The sequence below is a fragment of the Aspergillus fischeri genome, genomic scaffold (assembly GCF_000149645.3).
Source record: "Aspergillus fischeri NRRL 181 1099437636266 genomic scaffold, whole genome shotgun sequence".
Lineage (NCBI taxonomy): Eukaryota > Fungi > Ascomycota > Eurotiomycetes > Eurotiales > Aspergillaceae > Aspergillus > Aspergillus fischeri.
This window is the reverse complement of record NW_001509760.1, coordinates 3,748,179-3,761,081: the sequence shown is the minus strand read 5'-3', so window position 1 is coordinate 3,761,081 and position 12,903 is coordinate 3,748,179. Positions and strand designations below refer to the sequence as shown.

Here is a 12,903-nt window from a genome sequence, read left to right as displayed (position 1 = left end):
CAATGACATATTGAAGTGGCGGACACTGTTTGATTGCGAGCAGACGGCGACCACTGGTGCCTGCGGCTAGGTCGTGCTGTGACATGAGACCAGCTGGCCAGGTCGCTTCATATTCATTGCAGCCAAATTCATCATCGTCGTCGTCGTGGCCATCGTTAACGGCCGGGCCTTGGTCAGGGACACTTCCAAACACAGGTTCCTCAGGTTTTGGAGTCGGACCCGACTAGACTGAATTCCCGGGAAAGACTTCGGTGTTCGTGTTGCAGACCACGACTCCGCTCCTCGCCAGGTATACCCGGTACATTTTGTCGGGATTGCAACCTCACACATTGAATGCCAACCATTTGGGTTCGACAATACTGTTCGAAAGCTCGGATCTGACGATCAACAACCTTGTAACCTCTCCAAGTCTCGTCGAATAACACAAAGAGGTGGCAAGCGCTCGAAATGCTGATATTCAAGGGGTCCGCGCAGGACCTCTCCGTTTAACAAGGATTTCTTCGAGGGGGCAATGATATGGATATCACGGGCGAGCCCAACATGCGGCGGGGACAATCCTTCGCATGCCTCTGGATGATCTCGGCCTCCGCTCTCCAACTCTTTCCGATGGCCGTAGTCATCGTGTCCGTCTCATCATCGGCCCGGCGGTAGTAATCATCCAGCAGTGGGGCAAAGGAAAGGTGGCAGAGGAGACGCATGACGCGCCAGTCAAGGTGCCCCTAGCTGTCACCGCCAAGGGCACCCGCGTTATCTGAGGCATATATTCGGTTCTTTAATCATGCTGGAGCCCCAGCTAACCTTGCAGACGTTGCCTTGCAATCCGGCACAGGGCAGGGCGCAACTGAAGGCAAAACGACAACCATGAGCTTCTTCCGACTACAGGAATGCTCCCCAAGCCCCCCGCAGCCCCGGAACTGACCGTCCAAGGCCAAACTATCACTGTAACCTGGTCTCAGGAGCGCGAGGAAGCCGAGGAGAGAGCCATTCCAATGAAAGGCTTCAACGTCAAATACTGCCGTCGACTCAACCTCCCTTAAGGACGGTGCTTTCGCTTGGGCAAGCGAGAATGAGCACACCTCCGACGTCAACTGCCCTGCTTCCGAAACAAAGGCAGTACTGGAATTGCTGTTGAATGACTGTGACTATAAAGTAGCACTTAGTGTGCAAACAATTATAGGAGCGTCGCTATGGAGCACCCGTGTCACGGGCCACACGGCGTGTCCATTGAACGCATCCGCGGTGACCTGGAGTTCGGTTACCACTGGCGCCTGACCGAACGCAGCACGGGCAATCTGTGTAGCCTGGGCCACTACACACTGGTAGCTCATGCCAGTGTGGTGAAAAGCCTCCACCCAGAATGGATTGTGGTTGAGGTTTGGATCAGTGGTTATGTTATGAAAAGCAACTTCAATAAGTCAGTACGGTGGACAACGGCAGGCTCGATTCGTCCTATTCATCTTCAATGGCCTCGGCGGGGAGATCCTTAAAGTGCGGGACCCTTATCCGTAACGTCCCTATCCACATTGACGTGGTCGCGCCGCTCACCAGCCAGAGATCTTTGTCTCAGATGAGACGGGGATAAGATTCAGAATACCCAACTTCAAATGGGGCTTGATACAATAGTGAGGATCTTCAAAGGAGAGAGTGTACGAGCGATTGATGGAGGTAAACGCCCGGTCAGCTGCGCTGGGGCGCTGTCGGTCAAATAAGCCTGTCCTGCTTCGCATATCACTGTCCATAGCGAGCAGATAAATGGAGGTAAAGATTCCTATTTTTTGCTGACGCTGCCTTCAGTTGCCGGCGATTTCTTGTCGGGTGAAGATGCGTTGTTCAAATTCCATGAACCGAATGCAGTTGTCTGGGGTCCTCGCGACAGGGCCGAGGGCCAGTTGGGATGACGCTTACGGTCGATGTTCTAGGGTGGCGGTGGGACAAGGTAGTCAGCGCCGCCTGGGCGGCTTTTATCAAAGTTAGCTATATTTTAAGTGTGCTTGCTTGATAGATAGTGGCTTACTGAAGGCAAGTAATATCCTGGTGTATCAACACCAGGTCAGCAACACTCTTAGGGGGGACTCTGTATGCACCAGGGTTGCTGGCGATATCCGCTAAAGGCGCGATAATATCACTCCAGCTCAAGGTGTACGCCTGTTTAAAATCACCACGGCCGTTCAGCCACGAAAGCAACTGTTTAGCATGGCTTCAGTGACCCGAGCGAGTCCACATTCCGCGGTGATCATCCACCGTGAACCCAAGGTCTGACATCTCGCCGGTGCCGAGATGACCCCGACCATAGATGACAAGCTTCGACTCCTTGCCCTGCATGGAATGCGTGGTGGCCACTTTGGAGATATCCTCTGCCTTGGGTATACCCAGCTGCTCGAATTTGAAACCCGACCAGCGAAGGTCCGGAGGCCATCAAGATCCAATGTCCAACGATATTAATAGACCACTGTTGACGGCGTCATGCAGTTCTGGTGAGCAAGATCCAGAAGTCCTGGGAAGCTGGTGACGATCGGGAGCTGTGTGAGCTTCCGGGGACCTGCTGCGTTCTACCTCAGCCTCCGCCTCCACCCTAGAGGTCAGCGAGATCTGCGAGTTGATCGTCGCGGATGACCAGGAGTTTTTCGAGATCTTCGAAGTCAACGATCGAAACGGGCCAGGAAAGGACGTTACCATCCAGAGGATTCTGGAGCACCCTGCCCTCATCCAGAGCTTGCTATAAGGCGGCTCGGACCCTATCCAGTTCACTGGATCTGCGGAATCCAATTGTCTGATATCATTAAGGTATCGCTCTGGGATTGGGCATGACACATCAATCCTTTCATCCGGAGACAGGTCGATAATCGTGTGACGCAACCATCTGGGATCAACGGTTCGGCTTAGTAACAAGAATTCCCTCGGTATGAGAAGATTACCTACCCATATAGCCAAGCAACTGATGTGTTTCCCCCAGCCCGGCCCCGTCCCCTTTGCCATATCCGGGTAAAAGAATCCTATGTCCGCAGGGCGCCAGCTGCCTCCGTTTGGCTTGTCTTGGCTGTCTGTCTCGTGAGAATGCCTATGGCTACCGGTCGTTTGACGGCGACGTCGATGGTAATCGTCGTCACTAGAACTGCTGCTTGAGTCGTAGTCGTCGTCCCGATTTCGCCTGGACCTGGAATGACGAGGATTCCGATGTCTAGGCCTGTTCTCTGTCTCTTCTGGGCGAAGCCCATTGGGATTTTCATCAGCAGGTTTATCAGCTCCCTGAATTTCGCCTCACAGACCACCAAATTCGTACTGATATCGCTCGGATTACCATACCAGAACGAGTAGTCTGCGTCGCCGGTGATCACGAGATCCTCGTCTTCTCGGGATAGAGTGACTTTAAGTCGTGTCTCCATTGTAAGATAGATGCTCTTCATTATCGGACGCAAGGTTCTGTAGCTCTTTCCGAACTTCTCTCATTGCGGCCGAAAGGATCTGGTCTATGATTGACCGTGCCATAGCTTTAGGATCCGTTCGGCATGACTTTGCCTTTCCTTGAGGTGTTCCATATTCCAAAGGATTGATCCATGTTGGGCCTCGGAGTAGACTCTGGGTTCAAACCCCCGAAGCCTATGGTCGACCTCACTCTGATGTTGATCGCGAGTTGGATGATTCCTGTTTATGACGAGGAGGATGCAACAAACTTGAGCAGTGCGTTCGAGGATAGTCAAACCAGAGGCGCAGGAGCAGGAGGAATAGGGGCCGGTGCAGGCGCGGCAGGGATCGCAAGAGGTTCCTCTGCTAGAGGTGACCTATACGACGTTGGGCATGCATTCATCAATTGAAAAATTTATTATTGGGGCCAGCTCAATGTATGTACTCACAGTATTATGCATGTAGTTTGTGAAAAAAATGCTAAGATTTTTGAAGGCAGACATTGTGAATGTGAATTGTCACACGAGCTATCAAGGGAACTTGGAGGTGGGTACTGGGGATAAGAGAGAAAGGAAAAACAGGATTGCTAGAAGCAGGTTAGAGTGTTGATGTTGATTGTAGAAGGAGAGTAGACATAGTATTCGACTCACAGAAAACAGTTCTTATGACCTTGATGTGCTGGGCTCCCATACAGAAGGAACAAGCCAGGCATGGGAGTTCCGTTTGGCAATTGCGACTTGCTCGGACCGTATCCGCATGCTGGTATGTTCGTCGAGGAAGATTTTAACTTCACTTGGAGTGTGTACCCACTGCCCAGGGTCCGAGTGCGCTTGATTGACTGGGTCTTTGGCCATTCCAATAGCCTTGTTGCGTACCGGACTCATCCCAGCCAACTGCCGGTTGTGCGAAGTCCATTACCGTAACTGCTCGGCGCTCGGTGCGAGGAGCGATTCTCTGAGTTCCACCGCCCTTGGTCCTTCTGAGTCTGATCCATCATATCTGTTCTTGGGGGAGAATCATATTCGAAGATGGCCCCCTCCTGTCGACGGATAGTGTAGGGTACAGGTTGCTCATTGTCCGAGTTGGCGAAATGCCGCCTTGGTTTCAGAGATGTAGAATACCGGGAGAAGTTATACAGAACAGAGGCCTGGGTCGTTCATCTGGGGTAGGTACTGGGCTTCGCATATCTTGGATATGGGACAGTCGTCAAGGGGCACGACCCGGAGCGCCCTCATATGATCTCTGTTCCAGGCTGATCTCCGGACATGGAGCTTAGGTGCTCGCTCATAGAAGTCGGTGCGTTCGTCTGGCAGGTTGAGGCTCAGTTGAACCTGTTTATTCTGCCTACTCGGTTGGTAAGCCATGGTGATGCGAGTAAGCGAAAATCGATCGAATCAACCAACGAAGGTGGTAACAATTTTCCGACGAAAGTTGGCCGGGGAATTCAACCGCAGATGCCGCGGAGAATGATCAACAAATGATACCGCTGGCTTCACCAGTCGGCAGGGGCTGAGAGATTCGGGCTGGCTTATGTAGGCGTCGAGCAACCATGAAACAGACATCATCTGCCACTGCTGCCAGGCTTAGGCAGGTGCCAGATATCCTCCATCTTTGATGTTGTCAAACAACTCGTTGAACCCGCCAGGGCAGTAACCATAGTTGCAAGTCCCTGCTGGGGTCATCATATGTTGTAAGAAAGCTGCGTCAAAGATAATAGTGTGCAGTCGCATACGGGGTTGTGATCTGTTAGGACATAGGCTGAATCGAAGAAATGACTGTGGCTTTTTGCGGTGGTTTTTGATCTTGCCACAGAGACGAACCGAGCTGGCGTTCATAGCAATGTCTTTTCTTGCCAGTTTTGTTGGTCTTCTGCGATCTTGGTGCGAATAGACGCGGCCCGATGCTGAACTCAAGATATGGCAGTGACCATAGACATGGCCCGGTGTGAGCCAGGAATCGGTCTTATTGAGTGGTCTATAAATGTCGGTGGAGAACCTCAAAATGTACCGACCATGATCCGTCAACGTACCTTGCGTCTTCTTGTTTCCAGTGTGCCATCGTGAGGCAGAGGTGTTAAACTGTCCTTCCGCTGGAGGTATTTGCTCACCACGAATGGCGCCTGATACAATATTCGAAGCAGTTCGGGGCTGCATGTTCAGTCGCTGCGTCAGAGCTACTGGATCACAAAGTCAGTACAGTCATGATAGCTTACTGTCGACAACTCACTTCCGGCCAAGGAATAAGACCCCCAATCAACAGACATTGACCGGGATCTTCTGTAGCACGAGACAAGTGCAATATGATGAGTCGAAAACTGTTTAATCTAGGAGATGAATTATGTGAAAAATCTGCTCTTCATGCAGAGATGGAAAGTTGGAAGAGTTGGAAAAGGGCGAAAGGAGAGGAATGAGCTGGTATATATACAGCAAGAGTGAATAAGCTATTGCCCATTTTGCTTGAAGCAGTGAATGCAGATGAGAATGGTTCTTTGATGTAAAGTGAATATCAATAAAGAAGTTACCATCCCAGGTAATGAATAGAGCCCTAAGCAAACAAGCTGCCAAAAAACCAACAGTCAGCTTATACGAGCACCAATCAGCCACCATCTGCAGCCGCATCGGGCAGTCCGAAACCCAGGTAACACGAGGCTGGGATCTAACAGCTCATTTCAGCCCAACCGTTTATGGTTACACAGTCATCAATGCTGACACCTCTTGCAGCTACACTCACCAACCCGCTTACGCCTAATCGTACCATTTCTCCGACAAAGCCGTATAAATACCCCTATTCAACCAGTCAAACAGATCCTGTGGCACATTTCTCAGCCAGCCCAGTCAAAATGGAAACTCTCAAGGAAAGCCTCAAGGAGACCCTCTACAACCTCCCGAAGCCACCGGCTCGCACCCGCACCAAGCCCATGCAGGTGATCTGCGTGGGTCTCCCGCGGTCCGCCACAGAGAGCCTGGCCGTCGCGCTGCGGAAGCTTGGTCTAACCCCATACCACGGGTGGGACATCTCCTTCGAAGAGAACGCGGGGTACATCGAGGGATGGGCGAAACTGGCGCGGGCGAAATGGAACGGGAAGGAGGACGGCGAGTTCCGCGTGTCGCGTGGGGAGTTTGACGCGCTGCTGGGACACTGCGATGCGGTGGTGGACACGGCGGCGTCGTTCTTCGCGGCGGAACTGGTGGAGGCGTATCCCGAGGCGTTGGTGATCTTGAACACGAGGAAGGATATGGATGCGTGGCATCGCAGTGCGATCAAGACTCTGCTGGAGGAGATTGCGGACCGCTGGTTCCTGTGGATGATGCGGGTGTTTTGTGCGGATCTGTTCTGGCTGTGGGAGCTGTATGTCACGCATGGCTATCCGGGGCTGTTTCGCGGGAAGTCGGCGCGCACGGCCATCGCGAAGAACGGGAGGTGGGTGTATCGCGAGTATTGTGCCATGATCCGGGGGCTGGTGGCTCCCCAGCGATTGCTGGAATGGAGTGTTGAGGATGGATGGGAGCCATTGTGCGAGGTAAGTTCATTTGCTCATTGTACACTGACGACGCTGATGGTTGTAGTTTCTACAAAAAGATGTGCCTATGGAAGCATTCCCCAAAACCAATGATCCGACTAAATTCGCGGGTAATGTTGAACGAGTGCTCAAGCCACGGTACATGAGGGCATTCCGCAACCTGGTGCTGACGGTCAGTTCGACGGCGGTCTTGACCACGGCGATTGTGATGGGAGTGCGCGGGGGAGGACTGAGTCTGAGCTCGATTCGAGACTCTGGTCTGTTTGGTCTATAGGATATGTCTGACTCTTAGCGCTTAAGTAGACCTAAGACCCACTGTCTACGGACTAGTGAGTGGAGATGTGATCCCATTTGAGCACATTATCTTCTTCTTTGCTTGGCATTGTCATTTCGTCACATCTCGTGGTTTATACGGAGTACATCAACATCTTATACATATCTATCTACATGATGACACTGAGGCTATACGTGAAACAATTCTACCATTCTACCAGAATTTATCCACCCCATGAAGCATCCAAAGAGACAGATTGCTGAGCTGACTGACGACTCCAGCAGCAAAAGTGGAAATCTCCACCAGCGGAAAACTTGGCAACGCCTTTGAGCAGATTTCCTTCTTGGCAGCCCACTCTCTTGTCGCATCTAGATTTGCTGTCTGTGTCGGTCGAGTATAAGATCTCTCATGGCTTCCATCTGTCTGTCATGTCGTTTGCCTCGCAGCAGCAGCAGCAGGCAAGATGCTCTCCTCACGCGCCCATCATATGGACATCCCCGATTCCGGCCCCGGTGTCGAGCATCACTGGGGCTACTATAACCGCCAACTCCCATGCACCACCGACAAGGGCAAATGCGACTATCTCGACACGGTGTATCATTCGCACGATCTGTCCATTCTCTACAGTGCCATTCTCTGGGGTGTAATTCTCGGGGTTTTGGTGGTCTGCGCGTTGAGACGGCTCATCCGCATCCGTCGCACATCGCATCCTTGCCCTCAAGATGCAGAGACGGAAAAGAGTCAGCCTCAGAGCTTCTCCTATCGCTTCCAACAATCCCTCAAATCAGTCTACCACCGTCATCTTCTTCGAGGATGGCTCCCCGGCATATTCGGCCACACAACCGGCTTCAACATCCTCGTCCTGCTCATCCTAACCTCCTACCTCACCATCTTCTCCTTTGTCGGCATCGTCTACAAAACCTGGTACAGCCCCGTCAAAGGCTATCCCAACCTGCATCAGACCCGCGTGGGACTCGGGCCCTGGGCCGACCGGCTCGGCGTGCTGGCCTACGCCCTCACCCCGCTGGCCGTCCTCCTGTCCACGCGCGAGTCCCTCCTCTCGCTGCTGACAGGCATCCCGCACCACCACTTCCTCTTCCTCCACCGCTGGCTCGGATACATTATTTACATTCAGTCCGTCCTGCACACCATCGGCTGGACCGTTATCGAGGGCAAGCTCTACCAGCCCCAGCCCTCCACGTGGAACGAGTTCATCGCACAAGAGTACATGATCTGGGGCGTCGTCGCCATGATTTTGCTTTCGTTTTTGGTTTTCTGCTCCGCGAAATGGTGCATCCGATTGACGGGGTACGAATTCTTCCGCAAATCGCACTACGTCGTGGCCATGGTCTACGTCGGCGCCTGCTGGGGCCACTGGGCCATGCTGTCCTGCTGGATGATCGCCTCCTTGACAGTCTGGCTGTTAGACCGGGGTGTGCGTCTCCTGCGGACTGTCTTGCTACATACCACCGCCTCTGGCAACCTGCGCATGCACATCCCCTCAGCGCAAATAACCTCCTTCCCCAACGACACAGACAGCGACGTCATCAGACTAGATTTTACCCTCCCGCACCACCCCTGGTCCATCGGGCAGCACTTCTACCTCTGCTTCCCAGACCTAACTATCTGGCAATCCCACCCCATGACGCCCTGCAGCGTCCCTACGCCCGGCCGCGAGCAAACACACACATACATCATCCGCGCAAAGGCCGGCCTCACGCGCCAACTCGCTCTACTGGCCCGAAGCAACCAGTCCTCAACATCCATTGTGCTGGCCGGACCATACGGCCAGTCCATCCTAAGCACTGAACTCCTGCAAGAGGACATCAACATCCTCTGCATCGCAGGCGGCACAGGCGTGACTTTCGTCCTGCCCGTCCTCCTTCAACTATCCCGCCAGACAGGCTTCGCGTGCCGAAGTGCACTGATCGAATTCATCTGGGTCATCCGCCGCAAGGCAGATATGGAGTGGCTCAAGTCCGAGATGGACGCGCTGGTAGCTGCCGCGGAGGTGTGCGCCAATTTCCGGATTAGGGTGTTTGTCACGCGTGAGGGCGACGCGGACGCCGACGCCCAGTCCCAGGTGCAAGACTTCAAGAAAGTGCTAGTAAAGGATGCCATCCAGCGGACTGAGTCTACTACCTCCCGAGACGGGGAGGCGCAATTTACTGTGCAATACATGGGCTCCAACTCCGGTGACGTCGGCTTTGCCGGGGTGGATCGACATCCTGATGTTGCCTCGCATGTTACTGATTTCGTGGCGAGGACGGTACACGGCCCGACGCGCGTGCTTGCTAGTGGTCCGACGGGACTGATAACCGATCTGCGGAGGGCGATTGCGGCTTGTAATGATCCTGGCCGGGTATGGAGGGGTGAGGAGGGGTACGATGTGCAGCTGGTGCATGATGACCGGCTGGAGTGGTAGACTGAGGAAGACAATGACCACGCGGGTCGTGGTCTGGTCTGGTCTGGTCTTATGATTTGAATACGAACGCAATGTTATATACCCATTTAATGCATGGTTACTGCACTGCTACATCTACATCCCGTAGCCGCTCATACTCGGAGGTAAATCCTCCACGCGCGTGCCCCATGCACTCTCAGCCGCCCCCAGCTCAAGTTCCAGAACGCCCCCTTCCACAAAAAAATCATGCGAGATCCAGTTCTTCGTCCATGGCTTGCCGTCGCGTTTCGCACTTTGGATGTATATCGCCTTGTAGCTGGGGTCGAAATTGGTGTTTCGCACGGTTGCCACCTTGCCCGTCACCTGGTTGCGGATGCTGACCTCCTTGAAGAATGGCGGAGTGATCAGGTAGACGTCCTGTCCGTGTACCGGAAAGAGACCCACCATGCTCAGCACGGCGAATGCGCCCATGGCGCCGCCGTCGTCGTTCCCCGGGATTCCTGGGATGGTTGCGTTGAACTGGGATGGGATGTAGAAGTGTGCTCGCGAGGCGGAGAGGCCTGGTCGGCCGGAATAGTGGAATTGGAAAACCGGCAAGAAAGCTTGTTCGTCGCCCACGTAGAGAATCCCCGAATCATGCAGGTACGACAGCCGCGACGTGAATGTCTCTGGACCGCCGAGACGGGTGATGAGAGAGGCCATATCTTGCGGCACGTAGCTGAGGGCAGCGGTCAGCGGTCAGCTTTGCTTTTTGCTTCACAAACGAAGGACGGAAACTCACAATGTGTAGAGCCAGCAGCTCCCCTCGTAGGTCTCGTGTCCAGCGGGATTGAGGTAGCACGACGTAAAGTTGTACAGCGGACTACAAAAGATCGGATCCTGGAATCCCCATGTTCCGTTCAGGTAGCGCGGCTGCAGGAACCCGGCAAAGCCTGTGTCCACCCCGTTGATGTACGACCTCTGATCCGCCTTGAACATGTTCTGCCAGTTCGACGAGCGTTGAATGTACTTTTCATAGTCGGCGTCGTGGCCCAGCCGCTTGGCCAGCTCCGCAATGCAAAAGTCGTTGTATGCGTACTCCACCGTCCGCGAGATACTGCGCGTATGCGTGCCAATCCCATACGGATCATAGTCATCCGTCGGGATATACCCGAGAGTCTTCCAGCTGTCGAGGCCTCCTCGGCCTTCTACATTCCAGTTGGATGGCTCAACTTCTGCGTCCTTGACCACGGCTTCATAGGCAGTAGCCCAGTCTACATCGCTGACATTCTTCAGGTATGCGTCGGCGATGAGAACGTCGGCGTTGGAGCCTCCCTGAGTGAACCCCTTGCACAGCGACATGCGGCAGTCTGGGAGATATCCCTCGTGGCGGTAAATGTCTACCAGACTCCGGATCATCCGTGACTGCGAGAGAGGGTCGAGCAGTGTGAGCAACTGATGCACCCCGCGATACGAGTCCCAGATGCAATAGTAGCTGTCGTAGTACGGCTCCTCACTCTGCCACAGCGGGTTCTCTCCCGTGTAATCCTGGGGACTGATCATGGTACGGTACACTCCGCTCCAAAACACTTTCTGAAGATCAGCAGAGACACCCTCTGCGTCAACCTCAATCACCTCCAACTTCTCTCTCCATGCTTTCTCTGCCGCAGATACCGTGCTGTCAAAGTCAAAGTCCGGCTGCTCTCTTTCCGCATTAGAACATGCTTGTTCGACGCTGATGAAGCTCACCCCAACCCTGGCCAAAAGAGTATTGTCGGCCGGAGCATGGAATCGGGCAAAGGTCCCAGCAGAAAGAGTCGACGCGGTGTTTGTCCCATCCGGAGTCACCGAGACTGTCGTTTGATTCGTACCCGCCCGGGTCTTCATCCACACGCCCGTGTCACGAAGCTCGGCGCCTTTGAAATCAGCGCAAAAGTGAAGAACGTAGCTGCCTATCCCAAAGCTCGGATTGAAAGTGCCGTTACCGGTCAATCGCCCTGTCGATGGGTCCACCGAGGCGGTACCGTTCGTGCGGGACAGGGGCAGATCTATCAAATCGACTAGGATCACCGGGCTGAGCGGTCCGGAGGCGCCGCGGAATTTGAACCGATACAAAGCTGAACGGTTCGTCACCGTCATCTCGGCATTCACGCCATTCTCCAATGCGATGCTAAAATAGCCTGGTCGGGCTTTGGGGGAGTTTGGCACCCACGCAACCGCCCGATCAGGCTGCTGCCACTTGCATTGATTGAGGTCATCCCCCGGACAGCTCGCATGAGCAAAGAGGGGGAAATTGCCCAAGGATGGTGATCCACCAGTTCCGCTGTCGTGCATATGGCTAAAGCCGGTCACGACTTGGGTGTCGTATGCGAAGCCAGCTTGATTCTCGCCTTGCGTGTCTGCTACTGCTTTGGCCATGCCAAAGGGCAGTGTCGCTCCGGCGAAGGAATGGCCGCCATTTGACGTGCCGATGAACGGATTAACATAGTCCAACACGTCAAAGTTCGAATCTCTCTTCTGGTGACCATGCACGAATGTAGATGCAACAAGTGCACTGAGCACGGCCAGCGGAACTCCCTTCGACCAGGCAGCTGCCATTTTGGAATAGTCTAGCTCTCAAAATGCAATCAACACTGAGGCATCCTCTGTTTTGGTGAAGGAAAAAAAACCAACTCAGGTTCAATGTGCGCGGTGTAGGCCAAAGGATCCAAGCATTCCAGGGGCTGGTGGCTGGGAAGGTACGTTTAAACCCCTTCCCCGCGTCAAAACCCTCATTTTCCATGTCACATTGTAGTAACCTTACAGCGTAGCAATCACATCGAGATCATCATCGGTCCAGATGCACCCCTCATACTAATGCTAGAAAGCATGCAACGGAGTGGCTCCGGCCGCCGGGATTTGCAGGGTGAACTTCCCAAAGGGGTTTTCGGGAAGATGCAGTGGCATAAATAATCCAACTAGTAGTCACTAGTAGCTGCAATGCGGAGAAATCATTTCAAGAACCCAGCCGAAGCCAGTGTAGAACCTGTTTGCTCTCCCGATGCTAAATTAACCCCCGCATTGCATGATTGTTCAAGCAGATAATGCTGATAACCTGGCTATCTACAGGAGAAAGACGGAGGAATGCAACAGTACTGCATCTGGCATGTGTCCGGTCTCGCTTTAACGAGATTAATCTTTTCGTTCAGAGTGAGTTCTTTAATCTTGGAAGAGGACGCCAACGGATCAACAGGTCGTAGTTCTGGACAAGCAAGCTTGAGCGTGGAGTCTGGACTGTCGACAGAGGGTGCGGCATCAATAATTGTGGCTCTTGTGGCTCTGGTA

The 12,903-nt window shown here is 53.6% G+C and overlaps 6 protein-coding genes across 6 annotated transcripts, besides 1 other annotated feature; 3 read left to right on the top strand and 3 right to left on the bottom strand.

Moving 5' to 3' along the window:
* Positions 1–884: 884 nt before the first annotated feature.
* Positions 885–1,487, top strand: NFIA_059830 (uncharacterized protein; the record flags this gene model as incomplete). Its single annotated transcript, XM_001258524.1, has 2 exons — positions 885–1,004; positions 1,161–1,487. 2 exons carry the CDS (start codon positions 885–887, stop codon positions 1,485–1,487), a joined length of 447 nt encoding a protein of 148 aa, XP_001258525.1.
* A 1,506-nt stretch (positions 1,488–2,993) lies between these two features.
* On the bottom strand, positions 2,994–3,383 carry NFIA_059820 (uncharacterized protein; the record flags this gene model as incomplete). The annotated part of the gene is made up of 1 exon (XM_001258523.1): positions 2,994–3,383. The coding sequence occupies one exon, from the start codon at positions 3,381–3,383 to the stop codon at positions 2,994–2,996; it is 390 nt and encodes a 129-aa protein (XP_001258524.1).
* A 1,602-nt stretch (positions 3,384–4,985) lies between these two features.
* NFIA_059810 (uncharacterized protein) lies at positions 4,986–5,460 on the bottom strand (the record flags this gene model as incomplete). The annotated part of the gene is made up of 3 exons (XM_001258522.1): positions 4,986–5,071; positions 5,135–5,376; positions 5,432–5,460. 3 exons carry the CDS (start codon positions 5,458–5,460, stop codon positions 4,986–4,988), a joined length of 357 nt encoding a protein of 118 aa, XP_001258523.1.
* Positions 5,461–6,241: 781 nt separating this feature from the next.
* Positions 6,242–7,196, top strand: NFIA_059800 (sulfotransferase family protein; the record flags this gene model as incomplete). The annotated part of the gene is made up of 2 exons (XM_001258521.1): positions 6,242–6,922; positions 6,969–7,196. The coding sequence occupies 2 exons, from the start codon at positions 6,242–6,244 to the stop codon at positions 7,194–7,196; spliced, it is 909 nt and encodes a 302-aa protein (XP_001258522.1).
* Positions 7,197–7,659: 463 nt separating this feature from the next.
* Positions 7,660–9,621, top strand: NFIA_059790 (ferric reductase family protein; the record flags this gene model as incomplete). Its single annotated transcript, XM_001258520.1, has 1 exon — positions 7,660–9,621. One exon carries the CDS (start codon positions 7,660–7,662, stop codon positions 9,619–9,621), a length of 1,962 nt encoding a protein of 653 aa, XP_001258521.1.
* Positions 9,622–9,650: 29 nt separating this feature from the next.
* Positions 9,651–9,671: a microsatellite.
* Positions 9,672–9,735: 64 nt separating this feature from the next.
* On the bottom strand, positions 9,736–12,177 carry NFIA_059780 (glycoside hydrolase family 92 protein; the record flags this gene model as incomplete). The annotated part of the gene is made up of 2 exons (XM_001258519.1): positions 9,736–10,318; positions 10,382–12,177. The coding sequence occupies 2 exons, from the start codon at positions 12,175–12,177 to the stop codon at positions 9,736–9,738; spliced, it is 2,379 nt and encodes a 792-aa protein (XP_001258520.1).
* Positions 12,178–12,903: the final 726 nt, after the last annotated feature.